Source organism: Natrix helvetica, assembly GCF_964273705.1.
Source record: "Natrix helvetica genome assembly, chromosome: 6".
Taxonomy (NCBI): domain Eukaryota; kingdom Metazoa; phylum Chordata; class Lepidosauria; order Squamata; family Natricidae; genus Natrix; species Natrix helvetica.
In genome coordinates this window covers 34,465,414-34,489,374 of record NC_138553.1, presented here as the reverse complement: position 1 = coordinate 34,489,374, position 23,961 = coordinate 34,465,414, and the positions used below count along the sequence as shown (strand labels likewise).

Here is a 23,961-nt window from a genome sequence, read left to right as displayed (position 1 = left end):
TGCTTAGCACAGGATGTGATAAGGCTATTTATGGCTACTAGTTAAATAGCAGTGTTCCTTTCTTGGTAAGGGGCTTCCAATTGGTATTTTATTGGTATTTGGCAACAGAAAACACCTTGCAGTTTCAGTTGGGTCCATTCCCCCCCCCCTTTTTTTTTTTGCTCTGATGCTGTCTTATTGAAAGAGAAATATTCCTTGCTTCTGACTATATATTTGTTTAGGACATTTTAAAAAGTGGGGGGTTAGTAGCTCTTATATAGGTCAGCCATACACTTTGCATGCAAAAGAGCTAAGATTTCTTAGCTTGAATCCCAGAGAGTTATTGCTACTGCAGAGACAAGTTGGAAGGACCAATGAACTGATATGGCAACATTCTGTGAATATCTCTGGTATTTGAAATAGCAGCGTTTATCATTTTCTCAGCCTGTTTTCCCCTGGATTTTCAAACTACAAGTATCATTGTCCCTCCTGACTTCAAAAGATAAAAGAGGTTGAAACTTACTACTTTTTCAATTAACTAACTATACAACCAATCAGCCACTCTATGTGTCTACCAGCGTCTGCGTCCAGCTATTCTCCGGGTTTGTCCCGTCCCCTTCTGTAGAAACTCCCTTTCTTTTCACCATCTTTTTCTACCGTGCCTGACTAACCTTCCTTAGGAGTGCAATTCTTTCCCCACGTTATGCTCCCAGTTCCTCACTCCACGGTCTCCCGTCTTTACAGACTCAACCCTGGATTGGAGAGACAAAAGCTACACTTTTCAGGGTTACGTGACTCACTCGTTCCTCCCAAGTCCTACCGCTCATTCCACCTTGCATACATTCCACTCGCCCACCTACCATCCTGCACACGCTCTCACCATAGCATTAACTTAGCGGCGCATAACATGACCAATCACATCGCAGGAGAATTCTCCAACTGCCAATAGGAAGACGCGAATGTTAAGCTAGCGATTCTGACCGAAGTAATGCCGGAAATGGTAACAAAAACGCGGGAACGATAAGGCGAAGCGAGTAGTTAAGAGAAAGTGGAGATTTCAATTATTTCTGGAAAAGAAATAGTTCTGATTTGTGTATTGTTTATTATATATTAAGTATATATTATGGGATTGTTTTCACATCGTACTTTTAAGCTCCTGGAGAGTTCTACGTATTTGCTTCTAGGTGTTTGCAGTGTGTACTGTACAGTGTCATCAAATAAGGGTGTTGCGCTCTCAGTATTTAATTTAATCCGAATCTACTTGCTTGTAGTACTAAAGCAACTGATAATTTATTTCATATAAATATCAGGTGCCTAAAAACAGACCCAGTTCTCAGATTAAAGCAGGCATTTACTTTTACTCTGCCCTATTTCTTTAACAAATTTGCTTACAACAAATTACTAATTGTCTAGATCAATACACCATACTTATATCTTCCCCAATTGATGATAGTTCATTTTTTTATGGAGGTACTGAAAGTTTTGAACTTAGCATACAGATTCTAAGAACACTTATAATAATGCACTTATTTAAGAGTTATTTTTTTAAAAGGATAAATTCAATTTAAGGGGTAGGGTAAATTTTGCTCTAGCCAGGTATCATTGCTGACTTGAGAAATACCCTGGTGCCAGTAACAAACTAATGACTTGTTATAGATATTGCAGATTGAAACTGCATAATTAACTTAAAAATGTTGACCTAGGTACATCAGTATGACTACCTCTCTTGAAATTGTACTGATGGTTCATTTTCCATTTCTATAAGTCCACCTTAACTGGATGGAGACAGCAGCTTTTTGTAACCATAATCCGATAAATCCTCAACTCTGTTAAAAACTTGATTTAGATGTCAATGTATTCACATAGCAGTACCAGAACCTTTTTCAGCTTGAGAAGCCCAGAAGTTGAAAGCTGAAAGTATCATGCCCAATTTTTTGCTGCATCCTATTCCTTTTTTCTCCACTGGTTTGTGTCAATAGCACCAATAGCCCAGTAATTGAGAGGGCAAACAACTGAATTATTCCTTATTATATTTTATAGTTTAATTTTGTTGTTTTGAATGAAAAATATTAATCCATTGTCAACACTGAGATGCATAGAATAACTCCCAACCACTCCTCCTGGACAATTGCTTTAAAAAGGCCTTGCATGTGCATGTTAACAAAATATATAACAGGGTTAACAGCATTAATATACAGGATAGGTAATAAAGTTGGTGGGTCCATCCACATGAAGCATTTTTTATTTGCATACGCTATGTGTGATAAGGGAAATTCATAACTTAGGTAAACTAATTAAGCAACATCTAGGTTCTTTAAAACCTGAAATAGGGGGGATTGTTCCAAAATCATGAATTTTCTTTACTAAACAGCGCTGCCAATTCTCAGTCAAATGATATATTTATTTAGCGCATCATACATGGAATATGTATGTATGTAATAGAAATAGAAATTAATATTTCAACCAGAAATCAGTCAAAGGAACGAACGTCTTTTGAGGATATCAATGATTTAAGACTCAGACCCAGTTTTCCAAGCAAAACAAAAACCACAAGTTGTAAATAAATGTCAATATTCATTTGTAATAATAAAAAAAAAAGTTGGGTGGCGAAGGAAAAGAACACCCAGGGGCGGAGCGAGGAGGAGGATTGGGGCAGCGAGCGAGCGTAGGGCGGCGCATGGAACTCGGGGCGTCTCTTCGTCTTGTCGGCGAGCCGGGGGCGCGATGGCGGCTGCGGCTGAGCGCGTTGACGAATTGGTGCGGGAGTACTTGCTGTTCCGTGGCTTCACTGCCACGCTGAAACAACTAGATGCGGAGATCAAGGCAGACAAGGAGAAAGGCTTCCGGGTGAGGATTGCAGGGAGGAAAGGCCTGGGTTGGTTAGAGGAGGCTTAGGTGATGGGGAGAGCATTTAGTCCAGACAGAACGCCCCTTCCCCGGTCTTCCTTTTCATGCTTGACTGGCCGCCGCCACAAACAGGGACAGAGAGAGCATTGTTGTGGCCCGGAATTCTGAGCGTCTTTGCCGGAACGGTGGTATCTGGCTGGACGGGCCTGCCTTTCAGCAGGGGCTGGTTTGAAATGATTTTGGGATTTACTTTCAATTCGTTACTTAGAAGGCATCCAGTTTCAGTCCGTGGCAGCTTTTCTTTAGAACCAGTCTTCCCAGAGAAGGGGAGACGATGAGCATGTGTAGAGTGCATCCCTTTCAAAACTGAGTGACTGCTATAGTCCATAGGCATCATGGATTATCGCTCCGGCATCTAGTTTAGGTTTAGATGTTGTCATTTCGCTTATATATAACATTTTTCTATTATTGAATCTGCCCAGTAGATTATCAATCAAAATAAAATAATTGGCACTAGAATTTCTTATTTAAAAAGAGCATGTCCAGCCTTTTGTCATATAAAAAAGTTTAACGGCTATTAAATTGATTTAATATTTCATTGGACATGTGTAATTTCTGAAAGAAATGCTTTTAAAGCCAGGGTGCAGTCATAATAGATCTTTTAAATTTATTTTGTTTAAAAACTCTGTATTTGTTTAAAACCTACCTTGTGGCCCACAACTCTGCTTGGTTAACAATGATTAGAGATACAAACAATAAAACCAATATGAAAAGAAAAGAATGAAATAGTAAAATAGAATTAAGTAAAACCACACACCCAACCTAACTGTATATATCTATTGGTCTGTTCAATTCCTGGACTCCAACCTTATTGTCCCAACCAGCTCTTCCCCAATATGTAGAACACTTGTACCAAGTTGTAATTTTTAAAATGATGGAAGGGGAAATTATGAAACATAAACATAAAGAATGGCAAAAGTAAATGAAATAAAATATTTTTCTCCTGATCCTACTAACTAATATTTGGATTGCGCCATCTTAACCCAACATTCAAAGACCAGATGCAACTCTTGTCTGGAAAGTTACTGTATATATTATAATAAATGTTTCTATATTCCCTGGTTTTTTTTATATGTTCTGTTTCAAGTTCCTTTTGAAATGACCCGTTCTTTCCTACTTCTATTGGTTTTAGCCGACAATAGCTGTATATTACTCTGCTCACAGGCCAGTAACCTGACATTCCCTTTATAGCTGACTTGAGACAGGGTATTATAAAGAAGAAAAATTGGCTACAAATTAAGATAGTGCTTGACTTACAATCACAATTAGAACCAGAATTTCTAAGCAAAGCAATAGTTAATAGCATCCAGTTTTACAACCTTTTTTTCCTATGGTTGTCAAGCTAATCACGTGGCCATTAAGTGATTCCGGCTTCACCCATTGACATTGCTTGTTGGGAGCCAGCTGGGAAAGTCTCAAATGGTGATCATGTGACCTTGAGGCGGTGCAAATGTCATAAATACATAGGTTGTGAGACAAACAGCTTACCATAGATCATCTTTTTCAGTGCTGTTGTAACTAAGTGGCCACTACATGGATCGTTGTAAGTCAAAGACTACCTGTATATCAAAACAAAGGTTATGGTATTCTCAATAATAGAGTTAAAGATAGTTGGAGAATAAATCAGAATATCAGAATTTAGAGGTACTTTTCAGTTTTTGAAGGGAGCAAATGAGGATTGTTCTAGATAGCAACCAAAGACATTCCAGAACTATTCTAAGCTTCCCTACCTATACTTAATACCGGTACATGTGCCAGTTACTTGCTGTTTGTCATTAATTTTTTCAAAGTTAAAACAATCAAGCAAATGCTTTGTGACTCCTAGGTCTGTTGCTATAAAGATTTCAGATTGCTAGGAGTTCTTCAAACATTTTAAGAACTGCATCCTGGACCCCATATATACATCTTGTTACCTCAAATATTTGCCTCATTTGGAATTGGAGACACATCTTTTCAACTGCATTGTTTATACTACTGCATGGTTATTTCATCCTGGAACAAAGAAATTAGAAGCAATCTTTATTGTACATTCTTAGGACAATTGTCTTTGTTTTTTAGTAGCTTAATGTATTGGATACAAATCATCAAAAAGTCTTGAATATGAAACTTAAACGTACAAAAACTTAAATGGAAAGGAGCTAACTGAGGGATGTTAATCTTTATTAATCATTTATTTAATGTTGCACATGTATTTCATAAAATTTTGTCCTTAGCCAGGCTATTAGACCTCAATATTTTTGGAGAGGAAGTAGAGAAATTGGGAAAAATTGCCCACGTGAAGTTGGGTAACAGAGACAGCCCCACATGCATTACTATACTACCCCTTTAATATGGACTATTGTCCTTCCCTGAACTATTAAATTCTGTCAAGTGTTTTTGAATTATATATATTTCAAACTTGTTTCTATAAAGGAGGCAAGCATTTACATGGAAAATCATGGTCAACATACATGATTTTAATTTTTTCCTTCTCTATACTGTGACAGATAATTTTACCCTCTAATTATTGCTGTGGTTTTTTTTGATGGCTGAAGTTATTGGTTACATAACTTACTTTGCTGGGTTTCTAATTAGGTGGACAAGATAGTGGACCAGCTTCTGCAGTTTGTTCACAACTATGATCTAGCTGCCCTTCGAGAGTACTGGGGTTACCTTGACAGACGCCTTTTCAGTCGACTGGAGGATATGTATCGACCTACAGTGAACAAGCTGAAAATCAGTTTATACCGCTATTATCTCATTCATGCTGTGCAGGTTTGTATCGATTTAATAAGCTTGCTTCAGAATAAAGATAGTTAAAAATACTTATATGTAGACCTTGATTTACAACAGTTCATTTAATGATTGACTGAAGTTACAATGGCACTGAAAAAAGTGACTTATGACCATTTTTCACACCTATGACTGTTGTAGCATCCCCACGGCTGTGTGATCAAAATTCAGGTGCTTGGCAGCTGACTCATATTTATGACAGTTGTAGTGGCCCGAGGTTGTATGATCACCTTTTGTGACACTCTGACTAGCAAAGTTTATGGGGAAACCAGATTCATTTAGCAACTATGTGACTAACTTAAGAACTGCAGCGATTCACTTAAAAACTGTGGTAAGAAAGATCATAAAATGAGGCAAAACTCAGTTGTCTTGCTTAGCAACCAAAATTTTGGGCTCAGTTGTGGTCATACGTCAAGGACTATCTGCATTCTGTCAAAACACGATTGATAATTCTTCAGAAAACAGCTGCATGGTTTAGTGGGAAATATATTCCTGTTATTCTGTTAGAGAGCTGTAAAATTGTATTTTCAGCTGCTGAAGATTGAACAGTTGCTGCTGTGGAGAAAAAGTTATATCTAAAGCTCTTTTGTGTACATTTTAGGCAAACAGAAATGATAAGATACAGGAATTCTTTCTCAAGCAAGCCTCTGAACTTCAAAATCAGACTGAATGGAAGGACTGGTTTGTTTTGCCTTTTATCCCAAATCCAGATGCGAACCCTAACTTTGCCATGTATTTTTCCCGTCGATGGATAGATATTTTCATTGTTTCTCTACATAACTTTCTCAGTGTTTTATTTCAGTGCATGCATATCCTTTTCCATATGGAAGAATATTGTAAGCCTGAATCAACTGCTTTTCCGTGCACATGTTTTCTTTTACTTCTTTTTTGTTAGAAAATAATTATTATTTTTATGAGGGCAGTAGGAATCATCTTTGCATTCTAGCACAACTGCTTCTATAACCAATGAATTAATATATTCTCTCATCATTCAAATAATCATCCATCGCATTGCCATGCTAGAACTGTATGCTAGAAACCCAGCTACATGTAATTTTGGGTAAACTTCAGAAATAGCTGTGTGGTTCACTGAGAAAGATATTCTTGTTATAAACCAGGGGTGTGAAACTCAATTCCCTTGAGGGCTGCATCAGGGTTGTATTTGACCTTGGGGGGGGGGGCAGCTTGACATCACTCTTATTGGGGGCACCTGTGATGGCCAAATTGGGGGGAGGGGGGAATCCTCCTGCAAGCCCTCTGCCAGCGAAAATGGAGCTTGGCTATGCAGGGCTCTCCTGGGTCTGTTTTTGCTGGCAGAGGGCTGCAGGAGGCTGTTGCAGCTGAAAACGTGGCTCTCCTGAGCTCCATTTTCACTGCCAGAAGCACTGCGGGTCAGTCCTTCAGCATGGGCCAAATCTAAGCACCCCGCGGGCCGGATCCAGACCATGGGCCCGTGAGTTTGATATTCCTGTTATAAACTATAGCATTCAGGTGGGATCACATATTGCCCTAGCACAAAAGGACTCCCAAGTCAAGTTTTTAATGTTGGACCTGGGTGGAGGGGGATGATATTTCATAGGGCAAGAGCAGCATCAGGGAAGGCAAAATTACTTCCCAAAAAATTCTTAAGGTTCTTAGAAAGTACTTAAAAATTTGGCGTATATGCAAAGGAAAGAGGCCTGTAAATATCTTAAGTTTATCCTTAACCTTTATTACCTGTGCCAGTAATTCTGAACTTCGAAGCAGAATGTCAGCGGAACAATGTTCTACAAGAAAAAAATGAAATCCTTTGTCAAAAGGTAAGAATGGCACCTGTATATTAAGATTTGTGTCCCAATTCTGGCACTGAAATATATTGTTCAATCTTTCACTATATGTAGTTGGAAAAACCATGAAAGAATAGTTCTTCATAATATGAACTTGAATTAAGTATCAATCAAGTTAGGATTTATTAACCAAATTTCAAGTAGCGCTTGTTAGATTATCTTGAAATGTTTGAGTGAGCCATATAAAGTGTTCCCTTATGCCTTGCAAGCATGCTTGTGCATGCTGCCCATTCATGATGTAGTTTCATAAACTCAGATTCCTGCCTAATATGTTGTGGTGATATAATTGCTGGTTTAAAATTAATGACCAATTAATTTCCATTTCTATGGCTTGCATTCATACAGTGGGAAAGCAGTTCAATTTTTTATTCTTTCTCCCATTTTTTCCTAGTTATTTGCTTTGCAAGCAGAATACTCCCATATAAAAAAAGAGGAACTACAGGAGGAGGAAGGAGATTTGACGCTTAATCATAAGCTTCCTTCATATGTAGTTAACATGGACCATCTGGGAGACTCAGAGCTGTGAGTGTATGTGAGAGGCCGGTCAATGAACATACAATTAGATTACCCAGAGAAATCTTGAACCTTTTAGAAGTGTTTGCATGGTTTACTTAGTCAGCTTTCCTAGAGAAATAGATAGATACTATGGAAGAGAAAGATAAGGAAACATTTGAAAATTATTGCTTGTCTTGCATCTTCTCCTTCTCCTTAGCATTCCACCTTCTCGTAGAAGTGATGGTTAGGTGTTATGGCGCAGCAGGATCCGGTTGAGCTGCTGATGGACTCGGATAGTGAGGGATCATTTGAGTCTGCCCTGGATGATGTGGAGGACCCTGTGCAGGGTTCAGATTCAGAGCAGGGACTAGAGGGGCTGGTTGGCCACCAGGAGGCGCCTGAGGCATGGAGCAGTGGGGAGGAGTTTGTCCCTGATGCTAGATTAAGAAGGGCTGAGAAACGGAAGCAGCAACTATGTAGGCAGACTCACAGAAAATGATTCAGCACAGGTGGTTGTGGATTGGCCCCTCCCAAGAGAGCTTATAGGTGAGGCGTTGGGAGGGGACATTTACAGGAAATAACCCTTCGAATTAGCAGTGAAGAAAATCCATGTATTCTAGCTGTGTCTGCTCTTGGGACTATCTGGGTTGTTTTTCTTGAACATGAGTTGTCTGGGCCCTCAGCCAAAGGATTTGTTATCTCGGCAAATTAAATAGTGGCAAACAGCCAAGCCTGTGTTCTGGTTTCTTCACAGGCATGGAGAGAGGGGATCAGAACAGTTAGGTATTTCTTTTTCCCCCAAAAAAGCTTCATGCGTTGTTAAATACAGTTCATGTAAGAAAGCATCCCCCAATTGGGTGCTTCGAAGAATCCTGGGAATATATTGCTATAAATTGTCAGCTAGCTGGCTATGCAAGAGTGGGAATTCTGAAAATTGCAACCCTATAATGTTTCTGAAGGGACGCGGTGGCTCAGTGCCTAAGATGCAGAGGTTGTTGATCAGAAAGGTCGGCAGTTTGGAGATTTGAATCCCTAGCGCCACGTAATGGAGTGAGCTCCCTTTACTTGTCCCAGCTTTGCCAACCTAGCCGTTCGAAAGCACGTAAAAAATGCAGATTGAAAAATAGGGACCACCTTTGGTGGAAGGTAACAGCGTTCCGTGCGCCTTCGGCATTTAGTCGTCTTTGGACAATGCTGGCTCTTCGACTTTGAAACGGAGATGAGCTCCGCCCCCTAGAGTCAGGAACGACTAGCACATATGTGTGGGGGGAACCTTTACCTTTTTAAATGTTTCTGAACAAGGCAGGTTGGAGAAGTGTAGTTCAAGGGACTCTGAAAATGAACATTGTGTAACATAAATGAAAATTCTTTTGGAAAGTGGAATTTCTGTCAGGTATGGAGATTTAGGGTTCACCACCATTAATTTGCCTCCCCACCACTACTGCCTGTGTCTCATTTAGTGACTTGATATGCAGCCAGAGAAGCACTGCACATTCTCTACAGGCCCGAGGAGGATTCCTGTCTTCCTTGCTACCTCAGAGCAAGAAGGGCCCTGCAAAAGCAACCCAGCCAACAGCAACCACCTCAGCACAGACGGGGACCACACAGGGAAACAAAAAAGAGCTGCCAAACCACCAGGTGAGGAGAAATAATTGTGGCTTCTCTCCCTGCGTGATATGTAAGAATCATAGTACACAATACAGCAGGGGTGTCCAAACTTGGGAACTTTAAGACTTGTGGACTTCAACTCCCAGAATTCCCCAGCCAGCTGGCTGGGGAATTCTGGGAGTTGAAATCCACAAGTCTTAAAGTTCCCAAGTTTGGACACCCCTGCAATACAGTAATGTTTCTGTATCTACTATTCTGTTTTGTACTGAACTATTAATTTAAGCATGGGGCTTTGGAGAATAAAATCATGTCAAATGTTCCCCTTTGTTTTCTAGGTGCCCAGAGGGAAAGAGGCAGCAATTGGAGTCAAGGAATCAAAAAGTCACATCAGTGGTGTGGTTTCCATGGAGCCTACCTCAATACAACAGAATCAGAGACGTTTACCGGATCATGGAAAGGAAAAAAAAGAGTTTGGATCTAAAATAACTTTCCAGGTAGTGCAGTTAGTGTCTTGTGTGGATAGGGCAAGTTTTCCTTCTCCTGGGTATTTCTGAGTAAAGTGAATTATGTGACTTTCTGCTCATAACCAGCTGATTGGTGTAAGGAAAAATGACCCATGGCTTCTGAGCAGTTACTTGTTTGTTTGGTTTTTTTTTTCTTTTTTAATGATTCATCTATTTGAACTGGGGAAGTGAAGCATCAGTGTTATTTCTTCTGCCAGCTGATGTTCTCTTATGAATCGAAAGGGACAAAGTGTTCTGATTTTTTTTTTTTGCCTAGAATTGTTTGAGCAGCAGAAGTTTATGTGGGCCTTTTGTGTTATGACTAGTCAGCTGTTTATTTCTCCTGCAATATTAGGTAGGGGAAGAACTTATGCAGGCCTTCTCAGCTTTTGAAGTTTGATAGAAGAGATAAGCAGCAGTTTCTTTAAATTTTTGATTACTAAGGACCAAAAGGTGCATTGTGATCTGTGGGTCAGAAAATATAATTGCATTTTATACAAGCAGTTCTTGTGGATTGTGATAAGCCCTCAATTACTTGTTTCTAGAATGGTAGAAAGTTGCTAACTGTTGCCTCTTCTATTAGAACTGACTGGGTATGATGTCTTTTTTTACAGTTACCCTTCTAATGGCAAATAACATGTTACTAAGGCATGGAACATGTACAGAAGATATTGTCACGGCACAGATTGTAGAAACAAAATGTCCTTCAAATTGAACCCTTAGAAATAAACTTAGCATATAGGTTCTTCATTGCCCTTCAATATTTTGTTAACTTGGGCAATTAGAACATTGACAATATTTTCAGTGTAGATTACAACATTATGTACTTGGTGTTCTCAATCTTTTTCCTAAATGTTTGTAATTCTAAATGTGTCTCATTGGTTGTTGTTTTTTTGCTTTTTGTTTGATCTCTCTTCAGGAAGATTAAGGTTCCTGTTAAGAGTTAATTCTTAACTTTTTAATTTGTTGTTGAATGTGTTTGTGTGCATGTACATATGAAATGAATTAGCTTTATCAGCCATTTTGTAACAAAAGTGCCAAATACTCTTTTGGAACTTTTTTATTCTTGCTGTTAGTAATCGTCAAATATTATTACAATATTGGAAGAAGCCTTGCTTTCCTCAACCTAAATTAAGTATCCTTCTGTAGAATATTTTTAAATGTGGAACTCACAGTCTGGTTTCTTTCATATTGAAAACTATTCCTTTAATCTTGCCCTCTGTTTTCTGATTTTCAACTGTTTCAACAAAAACGTTTGATTGGTTTATTTTTGCTTGGTGACTGATGGTTGAAAAAATGTGTCTGCTTGTGCCTTATATTTTTCCTCTTTTTGTGCAGTATGTTATTTTCTGTTTGTGTCAAAATTGTTCAGTGGTTCTGTTTTTCAATGAGGAAATGGCAAGTATTAAATATTCCTGCCTCATCCTGCTTAATGCTATTACTTAGAGAACTGTGTCTGAATGTCAAGTTCAGTTTGGCAATAATCATCTTCTCTAAACCAAAAAATATGTTCTGTTTGGCAATTGTCATTGCATTAAGAAATGTTGCATTGCCCAGGGTACTGTTTGTAAGGTTTGTAGATATGCAAAATATACTATAGTATAAAATCATATTCTAAAAACAAAATAGATGGTTAAGGACATATTGAAAAAGGGTTGAAATGTCTATAGACCAGTGATGGCGAACCTATGGCACGTGTGCCACAAGTGGCACGCGGAGCCATTTGTCAGGGCACGCGAGGCGCTGGCCAGCTCAGTTCACCTTTTTAAAAGCTATTTTTCGCTTTCCCCAGGCTCCAGAGGCTTTATAGGAGCCTGGGGAGGGTGAAAAGAGCCCCCCCGCCCCCCCAGAGGCTTCAGGGACCGTCCGGAGGCTTCCCTGAAGCCTTCGGAACGCTTAAAACGACCCTCCGAGCAAACCAGAAGTGACTTCCGGGTTGCTCGGAGGGTCGTTTTAAGCGTTCTGAAGGCTTTAGGGACCGTCCGGAGGCTTCCCTGATGCCTTCGGAGCGCTTAAAACCACCCTCCGAGCAAACCAGAAGTGACTTCCGGTTTGCTCGGAGGGTGGTTTTAAGCGTTCCGAAGGCTTCAGGGAAGCCTCCGGACGGTCCCTGAAGTCTCCGGGGGGCCTCTGGGGGGCGGGGGAGGCTCTTTTTGCCCTCCCCAGGCTCCTATAAAGCCTCTGGAGCCTGGGGAGGGCGAAAAAAGCATGTAAAAATGGGGTGGGCGCGTTGTGCGCGCATGCACACTGGGGGATCGCGCGTTGCATTATGGGTGTGGCACGGCCGCACACGACCCCCCTGGGCTCCCCCCACTTGTGGCACGGGAGCCAAAAAAGGTTCGCCATCGCTGCTATAGACTATTCATGTCCCTGGGGGATGCTGATTTGTCTGCCCGCATTGTTATAGTGTACACCATTGGAAATCCTTTCAGACTACAGTTGTATACAAACATAAATATGTGGATGCAACATGATCTCAATCTATGTGATTACTGATTAAAATCATCTTGCTTCTGTAGCATGGAACTAGCACTATGCAGAAGTGATTTTTTTTTTTTTGCAAGTTCCCGTTTTTGGTGTTCCTGAAGGTGCTATGAGACCATTTGCTGTATTTGAAGCTTAGAAAGTTTACATTTTGGGAATGGCAATATACTTTATAGAAGAGTGTTTAATATTTAGCCATTTTTCCCCCATTTAATATTTACTGCTTTTTCTTTTTAAAAAAATGGTTTAATAGAATAGAAAACATATAAAGTACAAAAAGGAAAGTGAAATAAATAATACCTAATTTTTTTAAACAAATTAAATCTTGACCACAGGCAAACATATTGTCCAATCCTTTTATTGTATTGCTGAGGAAACATTTTGAAAGCTGAGAGCACACATTTAATCTGCCCAATTTTTTGGTCTCTGTTATACATATATCTTTCCTAGGACACTTAATAACTTTTGTTACCATCCAAGCATGATGGCTCCTAAATAGATTATTTCTAAATTTTTGGACTGTAATGTAATAATATATTTACACGTTTGAAACTTGAATCCTTAATAAAAATAAATATTTAATCAGAAGATACAACCAAATCATGTGATACAATTTACCTTTGTTTTTTTTTAACTTCTCTACCATAAATGTGTATAACCAGCCCTTATTAAATACGTACTGAGGAATCCAATAAATCTGGAAAAAAAATTGGGCAGACTAAATAAGTCTTAAGATCATTAGAATATATATGAAACCTCTAACTCAATACTTGAGCAGGGTTTTTTTTGTCTTCCATGAAACATGGCCCAGTCCTATTACATATAACCACTTTAAATACACTCTCATCCAGGGATGTCAAACTCAAGGCTCGTGGGCCGGATCAGGCCCATAGGGTACTTAGATCTGGCCCACGGGGTCACCTTGGAAACAGCGAGCGACCAGCCTGCAGTGCCTCTGCCAGTGAAAACAAACTTCCAAGCTCTATTTTCACTGGCAGAGGGTTGCTGGAGGCCATCGCAACCGGAAACGGAGATCGGGAGCCTGTTTTCTGGCAGAGCGCTCAGGCTGCCACAGCCGCTCCTGACATGACATCGAGCTGGCCACTCCGACCCTGGCCCCACAAGGTCAAACACAAACTTGATGTGGCTCTCAATGAAATTGAGTTTGACACCCCTCGCCTAGATAGTCATCAAATTGGTTAATTGTCTGTTTGAAAAATAAAACCTCAAAAATCTACACTTTGAATCTTCTAATAATGAGATCTTAAAGTATCAGTTTGAAACATCCTTCTAAATGCCATAAATAATGTCACTGGCCTGTGATCAGATATTATAGTAGATCATTCAGAATTTCTTTTCTGCCAGCTGCATGACGGGGGTTTGCTTTTTAAATATAGTAAGTTAAGCAATGGTCTGACTTACAGTGCAGTCTGTGAATGAGGTGGCATTTATAGACTGGATCCTGAACAGGGTCTAGTTTCATTGGGTTCAAATAGTTCAATGTTTGCTTTTCTCCCAAAGGTGACTTCTGTGAGATCAATGAACAAAAATGTCTCATTCTGCCATTTGTAACTTTCACAATATTTGTGTTGTTGCTAATAGGATACAAATCTGAAGCCTTAGTTATCTAAAACCTACCTTAGGACAAGGCAGGTTTGAAGAGTTTAATTGATTTCTCTAGTGGGCTATGTCTTTTTAGGGACAGAATGCTGAGAAGAAAGTGGAGATTTCTGCCATTGAAACAGAGCCATTCCCTGAGCTTCATGCTGAACAACTGGAAAATCAGACAAAAATATTTGGAACTGGCACGGATGCTGGAGGCATCAGGCATGAGCAGCCCTTCATTGTTCTGAGTCAAGAGGAATATGGAGAACACCACTCATCCATCATGCATTGCCGGTAACTATTGGCTAATGATTAGAAAACTGAATGTTATATTTGTCAATATCATCTCAATAGAGTGGAATCCAAATCTTCGTGAACTTACCAAATCATGGACATTTATTCTTGGCTCCCAGTCTGTCAAATGCAAATTATAATTAGGTACATGCTTTGTTATCATAAGAAATATACGACGTTTTGCATATTAGAAATGCTATCTAAATCAGCAGGAAAACATCTAGACAGCGTTTCATAGATGTAAAAGATCAAATGGGTAATAGAAATCCATATCCTATTGATGAAGAGGACGCTATCAATGCAAAAGTGTATTTTCTTTCTGTGTGCAGGGTGGACTGCTCTGGCCGAAGAGTGGCCAGTTTAGATGTGGATGGAGTCATCAAGGTGTGGTCTTTCAACCCTATCATGCAGACGAAAGCATCTTCAGTTTCCAAGTCTCCGCTGCTTTCTCTGGAATGGGCAACTAAACGGGACAGGCTGGTGAGTAGCTGGGGGGAGGGATTACTGGGACTACAATTCTGGCCGGGGATGATTTTTAGTCCAGTGCATGAGGAGGGAACCATATTGAAGAAGTCGTACTAAAGCCACCTTCCTTTTTGCTTGGATGTTGCTAGGCATAAAATACCTTAAGATACCTGGCTCTGGTGGCAGTTATGGTTTTAGGGCATCGCAGTAGACATGCATAATCTTTGTGTTCCCTGATGAAGCTACAAATGCTAGGGTTATAGCAAAATTAATAGAAAAGGATTGCAGAACCCAAATTTTATGTTTTAGGTGCTTTCTGGAAAACAAGTTCAGAAAATGAAACTAAAATATTGTAGCTTGGATATTAGGCTAACAAGCATTCTTCCAGTGTCTTCCATCAGTGTAACAGCTATCAGCTCATTATTGTTGCTGAACAGCATTGAGTTTCTTCTGCATAAGGATCTCTGAACTGGGAATATTCGGTGGCTGGAAACTATTTTGATTATCCAATTGATCGTTTCTTACAGCTTGTTTGTATTCCTTGGCTGATGCTGTGATTTATTTTAAATGTGTGCTATCCCAAATCATTGAATTGACTATATAATACGTCTCAACAACTGGAACACCACTTGAACACCATTGGCATTGACAAAATCTACATCAGTCAATTGCAAAAGGGAGCTTTTCTTGGAACACCTTTAACACCATCAAACAACATCTGCCTATTGGGAAGGACTCAGGTGGATAAAAATGCAAATCCTCTTTAAATATCTTGCTGTGTGACGACGACAACAACAACAACAATAATAATAATAAATTAAATTAAATTTACATGCTATTCACCATGGGCGCCCTCACAGCAATCAAACAAATTAGAATAACATTAATAAAACATACATAAATAATAAAATAAATAAATACATAAATCATAAATACAAGGCATTCTCATGTTAAATACATAGTTGATAAAATTACCATAGTTGCTATTATAGAATTCTTTGAATAAAAATACCTTGTATGCAAGAACAGGGGAAAGTCTTCAATAATACTTTATTTGTTTATTTTATTAAACTTAATATGCTGCCTATCTTCCCTGGAGGTAGATGGCTTACAGCCTTACAATAATATATCAGGAAAATCCAGAAATACTCAGATTCCTCCCTTCCTCCCTCCCTGGAATTTCTCCCATTTTCCTTATGTTTGCAAGATTTTAAAAGGCTATCCTTCAGACAACATCTGGTAATTTCCTTTTTGTCATGAAGTATCTCACAGTTGAAGCTATGGACAAGATTAGTCAAAGAAGAATTGATTAGAACAAAGACAAGGTTTGATATATTTATTTACTATGCTAGGATCTGGTTTTGCCCTAGCCTCCAAGACACTGCATTGCTTTCCATCAGCCCTCTTTAAAAATATATGTAATCCAACTTTAAGAAGGCATACTATCTAGCAAACTGTAGATGGCCGAAACTAAATGATAAAACCACCACCACCGCCACCACCGCGCGCGCACAGAATCTGTTAATTTTCAGAGGAATACCAATCGTATCCTTCATCTCTGTTTTTCCTCTTTTGCTTCTTGGAAGTTGTTGCTTGGCAGTGGAGTTGGTACTGTTCGCCTCTATGACACTGAAGCCAAGAAGAATCTTTGTGAAATTAGCATTGATGAAGATATGCCCAGGTATAAGCCTTTGTATTTCATCTCGAGGGATGGTGATTTTTGTGACAAGACTAAGAACAGTACTGCTATTTGTGGCATCTATTTGAGATCTGCATTTATTTTCCATGACATAATAGTGATGGTTGCTTAAGCTGATTGCTTATTTGTGAATTGGAATCATGACTATGGGATCCTTAGTGCTCTTGGCTGTTTTCTTGTAGCCAAGCTAGAGTAAGGTTGGATGATGTTACCTAGCTGGGTAATGAAACATCTGCAAGAAAACAGCCAAGCTCAGAAAGCAACAAGGACTCCTCATTTCCACTCTGAGCTACAAATATTCTTCTTTATTGAAATCATGAGTGTATTTTCGGCTTTGCTTCTGTCACTTCTGTGGTCTCGCAGAGGAGTTGTTAATGCTGCATTTGGGATGTTTTAGATACTGTGACTTCTCTGCATAGCGAACTTTTTTTGGCTCCCGTGCCATAAGTGGGGGGAGCGCAGGAGGGTCGTGTGCGGGCGTGCCGTACCCATAATGCAATGCGCGACCCCCCAGTGCACGTGCATGCACTACAGGCGCGACCCCCCATTTTTACATGCTTTTTTCGCCCTCCGGAGGCTCCAGAGGCTTTATAGGAGTGTGGGGAGGGCGAAAACAGCCTCCCCCGCCCCCCAAACGCCCTCCAGAGGCTTCAGGGACCTTCAGGAGGCTTCCCTGAAGCCTTTGGAGCAGTCAAAACGACCCTCCGAGCAAACAGGAAGTCAGTTCCCGAACTTCCAGTTTGCCCGTAGGCCAGTTTTTTACGCTCCGGGGGCTTTATGGACGTTCACGAAGCCTCCGGAGGGCCTCCGGGAGGGGCGGGGGGGGGCGGGGAGGCTCTTTTTGCCCTCCCCAGGCTCCTATAAAGCCTCTGGAGCCTGGGGAGGGTGAAAAATGGCTTTAAAAAAGGGTGAACTCAACTGTCCAGCGCGCGCATGCGCCCTGGCCAGCTGACAGGGCAGCGCCTCGCATGCCCTGACAAATGGCTCCGTGTGCCACCTGTGGCACGTGTGCCATAGGTTCACCATCACTGTGCTATATCATCAGTTCTAGGGTGGTGCATGGTCAGACATAGGGCTAAGCCAAGTTGCAGAGGGAAGCAAAAGATTTTCCTGGGCTTGGGGAGAGCGAAAAACGGGCCTATTGGAAGTTCGGGAAGGCTGGAAACGAGCCCGTTTCCAGCCTCCAGAGGTCCTGCAGAGTATGGGGAGCCCGTTTTCGCCCTTTCGGAGCCTCAAAGAAACCCTCCAGAGCCCAGGGAGGGCAAAAACGTCCCTCCCCCCGCCGTGGTGCAGAAGGCCGACTAGGCCACGCCCACCATGCCCACGCTCACCCAGCAGCTGGGCAGAAAATCCCTTGCTAAAATTTTTGAAGCCCACCCCTGCCATAGCTGTTCTTATTCAATTACATTTATTTAAGAGATCTTCGGAGATTGGAGGAGACAATGAAGAAGATAGTAGGTTTACATTTATAATATTGAGGGTATTAGTGAGTATAAATGCATGTTTTTATGTTAGGAAAAAAAGAATGCAGAATTCTGATCGGTGCCAGTAGTAATTGGTGTCCTTCTTGGTTCTCTGACCTATCCATGGAAAGTCACAATAAATTTTGTGTCTCTTTATTTTAGGATCTTGTCCCTTGCATGTAGTCCAAGTGGTGCTTCCTTTGTCTGTTCAGCTGCAGCATCTGGCCTTGTCAATCAGCTAGATTATGCTACATCAGATTCTGGAGAAAAGAGCATCAATCAAGTTCCTGGAAAATTGCTTTTGTGGGATACTAAAACTATGAAGCAGCAGGTATAGTATGTGTTTTTCCCACCCTTGAGCTTGTTTGATAAAAATAAAAGTTTTCTTAATCTGTAGCTCAACAAAAGAAGGTACTTAACTGATGTTTTTAACAGATCCTTCATATATTTCTCCTAAATATTATGGTTGCTTAAAGCGTTTGAATAATTGTCATCATAGCAGCTCTAATGTTGATGTGAGCTAATGCTAAGTTGACCAAATTATTATGTTTGCTTACTGTCACCTTCTAGATTCAATGTTGCTCAAGGATGCCTAGTTGGCTTTTGTGGCCACATGTACTTTTGTTCAGCTTTGAATGACACAAGGCTTACATTCTTCCTGAAAAAGATCCAGTTGTACTAAGCACTGAATCATTCTAAGCTGAACCACTTTTAACGGCAAAGAAAACATGCTAAAAAAAAGTATGCCTCCTCCAATGAATCTGCAGGAGAATATCCTCCCTCTCTAATCAGAAGTTATATTTAGACCTCTCTTGGTGGGAATTTTTTCATTTTATAAATAGCTGGTTTCTGCTTTTGCCTTGGTAAGGCCACACGTGGAATACTGCATTCAGTTTTGGTCACCACGATGTAGAAAAGATGTGGAGAGTCTAGAAAGAGTGCAGAGAAGAGCAACAAAGATGATTAGGGGACTGGAGGCTAAAACATATGAAGAACGGTTGCAGGAACTGGGTATGTTTAGCTTAAGAGAAAGAAGGACTAGGGGAGACATGATAGCAGTGTTCCAATATCTCAGGGGTTGCTACAAAGAAGAGGGAGTCAAACTATTCTCCAAGGCACCTGAGGGTAGAACAAGAAGCAATGGGTGGAAACTAATCAAGGAGAGAAGCAACTTAGAACTGAGGAGAAACTTCCTGACAATTAATCAGCGGAACAGCTTGCCTCCAGAAGTTGTGAATGCCCCAACACTGGAAGTCTTTAAGAAGATGTTGGATAGCCATTTGTCTGAAAACGGTATAGGGTTTCCGGCCTAGGGTTGGACTAGAAGACCTCCAAGGTCCCTTCCAACTCTGCTACTGTATTCTATTGTATTGCTTTCAGGAAAAATAGGTTAGTATATGAAAAGCTCCTTGTGTCCATTTAGTATTTACAGAATACAGTGGGAGATGAAGAAACTCAGATGTAAGTTTGGTTGAATAACTGGATTATTTATTTACTTACTTACTTATTTGAATTATTTGCTGCCGATCTCGTTTCAACGCGATTCTCAGATGGATAGAGTAACTACTCCCTTGGGAAAGAACAAGCAATTTAAATTCTGTGTTCCCTATTTTTTGTTTGCTGTTTCAGCTCCAATTTTCTCTTGAACCGGAGCCCATTGCTATAAACTGCACAGCCTTCAACCATAATGGGAATCTCCTGGTCACTGGTGCAGCAGATGGCATAATTCGCCTCTTTGGTAAATGGCTTTGTTCCTCTTTTTTTTCCATTTTAAATTCTGTAGGTCCTAGAATTTTCAGTTACTGAGCAGACACTTTGTTGTGGAGAGGAGTAAGAAAATGGGCCAAAGGCTGGTACACTGGCAAAAGTTAACCAGTGATGTTATTCTCATTTAATCCTTTACTTTTTATTAGATCCCTCATTTGAACAGATACAATGCAGTGCACTTTCAGAGAGGTTGTTATTGTTCTGCAAAGGGATAACATTGAGTGAGGGTCTCTATATCAGGTTTCATGTTAGGACTTGGCAGGCAGTTATTTATTTATTTGTTTATTTGTATCCGGCCTTTATTATTTTTACAAATGACTCAAGGCGGTAAACATACCCAGCACACGTTCTTCCTCCTATTTTCCTCAGGTCAACATCCTATGAAGTGAATTGGGCTGAGAGAGAGTGATTGGCCCAAGGTCATCCAGCTAGAATTCACAGCCTCCTGCTTTCTAGCCTGGTGCTTTAACCATTAGATCAGTGATGGCGAATCTTTTTGGCACCGAGTGTCTAAATTGGAATGCACTTGCGCCAGAGCCCTAGAAACTCAAATACCAGATGTCTGGTGCACATGTGTGCACCGGCCAACTGGTCTTCTGGTTTCCGGCACGCCAGTTGGTCCTTGCGCATGCCAGAGCACTGGAAACCCGAAGGCCAGGTGGCTGGCACGCGCATACGCACCAGCCAACTGGTCTTCGGGTTTTCGGATCTGCACCATGTATGATCAGCTGGCCAGTGTGCATGTGCGCACCGGAAACCACAAGACAAGCTGGTGACGGCATGCATGCCCACAGAGAGGGCTCTGTGTATCACCTCTGGCACGCATTCCATAGGTTCGCCATCATGGTTCACTCTTTTCTCTCTGCTTTCTTATCTCATACTGGAATAAATGAGACTAACAATTGTTTTTGTTTTGGTAGAGTTTGTTAAGATTTCAAAATGGGTCTTTTTTGTTGCATGCAGCTTCAGTTAGGAGGAACTTTTGTAGGAATGAAGTTCTAACTTTCATTTTCTCCTGAAGCAAAGGCAGTGAGGAAATACACAAATACATGTACAAATTGTGCCCAAAATCAATGGAGGTTGCCAAATGTCTGTCTTCCAAGCATCAGAGCATCTATAACCTTTTAATAGAATGGAGATGGAGGGTTAGTAGAATTAGTCATGTTGAACACTATTTTAACTGTTACAAAGATTATTTTTCTCCTTTATTGTTTCCTTCCTCTAGAGAAATCATCCCGTTATAATACCAGCCAGCACAAGTCTTTCCTGTCAGAATATCAACAGGGCTGGCAAGAGAGACACAAAGTTAAAAAACTGACTTAGAAGCTTGTAAAGGTAATCCACCTGCACTTTTTTCCCTTTCTGTCTTCCAGATATGCAGCAGCATGAGTGTGCTATGAGCTGGAAGGCCCACGATGGAGAGGTTTATTCTGTTGAATTCAGCTATGATGAGAATGCTGTTTACAGCATAGGTGAAGATGGAAAGGTAGGTTTTAAAAAGTTGTGGCCAAACTGACATATATGACAGCAACACGTTTATTTATATCAGTATATATATCATACCAGGGGTTGTAACACAAACACATATATATATATATATGCTGGTTTTGTTGTATTCGGGTCTTTTCCCGTGTAAGGTTGAGATTGTCTTTGCAACATTTCGGCAGGATCACACCTGCCATCTTCAAGCTGTGGGCTTAAATATATATATATATATATGTCTTTCTTTGGAGATATATTTAGCCCTCAAAATAGCTGGTAACTATATCTAATTGTAGAGGGACGCGGTGGCTCGCTGGCTAAGGCACTGAGTTTGTCGATCAGAATGGTCGGCAGTTCGGCGGTTTAAATACCTAGTGCCGTGTAATGGAGTGAGCTCCTCTTACTTGTCCCAGCTTTTACCAATGTAGCAGTTCGAAAGCATATAACAATGCAAATAGAAAAAGCAGGGATGGGAAGATAACAGCGTTCCATGTGTCTTTGGCATTTAGTCATGCCGGGCACATGACCACGGAGATGTCTTTGGATAGCGCTGGCTCTTCGGCTTTGAAATGGAGATGAGCATCGCCCCCTAGAGTCGGGAATGACTAGCACATATGTGCGAGGGGAACCTTAACCTTTATATGTAATTAAAGTCATCTTATCTGGAAAAGACCATGCAACCCTCTGTATCTTCTGAAGTTTCATCTGAAAGCTGTTAATCCAAAGAATCTGTAAATCATTTTGAAAACTAGCAAATGTCCTAATTTGTAGGGACCTCACTGGTTATGTTTTTTCTAGTATCAATGTTTTTCCCCTCTGTATCTGTAGGTGCTATTGCAAAGTAAAGAATGCATCTGTATTGTATATCTTACTGGGATCTGTTATATCATTGTAGTTTATTCAATGGAATATCCATAAAAGCGGATGCAAAATTTCTGAATTTAGTCTGCCTAAAGATGCCACTGGGCCCTTTGTGTTGTCTGGCTACAGCGGATACAAACAAGTCCAATTCCCACGTGGAAGGCTCTTTGCATTTGATTCTGAGGGAAACTACATGTTAACCTGTTCTTCTACTGGAGGTGTTATCTACAAGGTACAAGCTATCAGTTAAGACGATTACATGCTGTCTCTGTAACAAGAACTGATTCTTTTTCATTCTAAACCAGGCCTTCAGCTATGATTTATGAATAAGTATCAATTTGATGGACTTGCGTAACTTGCGAAAGCATAAATGATTTAGAAATCACATGTCTAAGCCAAAACCAAATAGCCACATTGAAATCTAATATTATATGTTAATCTGACTGCGTGCAGTGCCCCTGGGTGGAATTAACAAAAAAGATCAGAAGGGTTATTGTAGTCATCTGGATGGATATTGGAAACAGCTAATTACATCAGATAGGTCTTTCCTATGGTCATATATCTTGTTAAAGTTAAAGGGTTTGGGAAACTCATGAGTGGGGACAGAGTAAATGCAGCATATTTTGAGAAGTAGAGTGATGAAATTTTGGTCTATTTTATGATCCGGGTAACCTGTGTTGACATTAATATATATTGCACTTTAATAATCATTCAGGCATTATTTGTCTTAGCTCTGCTCTATGGCTTAAAGTCCAGAGTAATATTCTAATTTTTTAAAAGGACTAGAGTTGTCCTAGAACAAGGGTGTCAAACTCACATCATCACCGCGTACATCAAATGACATATTGGGATTTTTTTCTCCTTCGCTAAATCAAGCATAGATGTAGCCAGCATGTGACGCATCTGTCCCATGTGCCGGGAGTTTGACAGCCCTGTCCCAGAATTTTAGATCCCGGATTGGTAAATTATTTCTACCATAAAACCTTGCTAATCTTTTATTTATGTTTTCTCTCTTTCAGCTGAATAGCAATGACAAAGCACTAGAGAGCTGTCTTTCCCTTGGGGGACACAGGGCTCCAGTGGTCACTGTGGACTGGTGCACAGCCATGGACTGTGGGACCTGCCTCACTGCATCCATGGATGGGAAGATCAAACTAACTACTCTACTTGCACAGTTTTAAATGAAACTGTGCTCCAAGATGCGAACACTTTTTTTTACAGAAGAATGAATTATCAGTATTAAGTATTAGCTTCAAACTTTTGTAGGGTGGGGAGGTTTAATCATTTGTCTTAATGTCATCATCTCTTTTTAAGTTAGGAGTTAAGTTTAATTGCCAAACTATTGCCACTTAGAAGAGTACATTCTAACAGTTCATTTCAACAAATATTAAACATTCCCTGATCATCAAGCTCCTTTCAATAAGGATCAGCCCATTTTTCCTCTTGGTCTTAATTAGCACATAGCCATAATTCTCTGGGTTGGTCCCAAGACCGAGTACAAATTTGTTGTGGATCTAGCAGGTGCGAGATGGAGCAGGAAGTCTTGTTCAAAACTCTTAACAGTATTGACTGCATTTTTACTAGAAGAAAACTTGCTTGCATTTACATTATGTTGCTTTGATTGTTTGAAGAACATTCCGTGCTATGCTCCTAGAAGAAGAAAAGTTATTATATAATTCATATTGTTGATTTTCCTTTAGAGTTTTGGACATCTGATATAGACTACAAAAAGCATATGATAGTAAAATGTT

The 23,961-nt window shown here is 40.2% G+C and overlaps 2 protein-coding genes across 11 annotated transcripts in view; one reads left to right on the top strand and one right to left on the bottom strand.

Annotated features, from left to right (window-relative positions):
• STRA8 (stimulated by retinoic acid 8) overlaps positions 1-1,775 on the bottom strand; it is a 23,227-nt gene extending 21,452 nt beyond the window's left edge. For 3 of the 9 annotated variants that reach the window (XM_081958746.1, XM_081958754.1, XM_081958753.1), the window contains exon 1: positions 780-913. In XM_081958746.1, the coding sequence (XP_081814872.1) occupies positions 780-842 (63 nt within the window). In that variant the 5' untranslated portion in view covers positions 843-913. Of the gene's footprint in view, positions 1-505; positions 527-650; positions 732-775; positions 981-1,700 lie in introns of those variants that run through there. The other 6 variants (XM_081958749.1, XM_081958751.1, XM_081958748.1 and 3 more) reach the window with 6 other exon arrangements.
• WDR91 (WD repeat domain 91) lies at positions 913-23,961 on the top strand. Of its 2 annotated transcripts, none has more exons than XM_081958745.1 (15): positions 913-979; positions 5,461-5,640; positions 6,260-6,467; positions 7,375-7,457; positions 7,876-8,006; positions 9,440-9,617; positions 9,923-10,081; positions 14,274-14,473; positions 14,803-14,953; positions 16,525-16,619; positions 18,263-18,431; positions 19,730-19,838; positions 21,241-21,353; positions 22,245-22,442; positions 23,230-23,961. In XM_081958745.1, exons 1-15 carry the CDS (start codon positions 968-970, stop codon positions 23,389-23,391), a joined length of 2,148 nt encoding a protein of 715 aa, XP_081814871.1. In that variant the 5' UTR covers positions 913-967; the 3' UTR covers positions 23,392-23,961. The 2 variants fall into 2 exon arrangements, with proteins under 2 accessions (XP_081814871.1, XP_081814870.1); XM_081958744.1 differs by lacking the exon at positions 913-979 and adding an exon at positions 2,640-2,826.

What these genes read in the sequence shown, in the direction of transcription:
- WDR91 (XM_081958744.1), top strand. Translation starts at nt 2,704, where the DNA reads ATGGCGGCTGCGGCTGAGCGCGTTGACGAATTGGTGCGGGAGTACTTG. An exon ending in TCATCCATCATGCATTGCCG is followed by an intron (nt 14,474 to 14,802) that starts GTAACTATTGGC and finishes TTCTGTGTGCAG; the next exon opens with GGTGGACTGCTCTGGCCGAA. An exon ending in GCATAGGTGAAGATGGAAAG is followed by an intron (nt 21,354 to 22,244) that starts GTAGGTTTTAAA and finishes ATATCATTGTAG; the next exon opens with TTTATTCAATGGAATATCCA.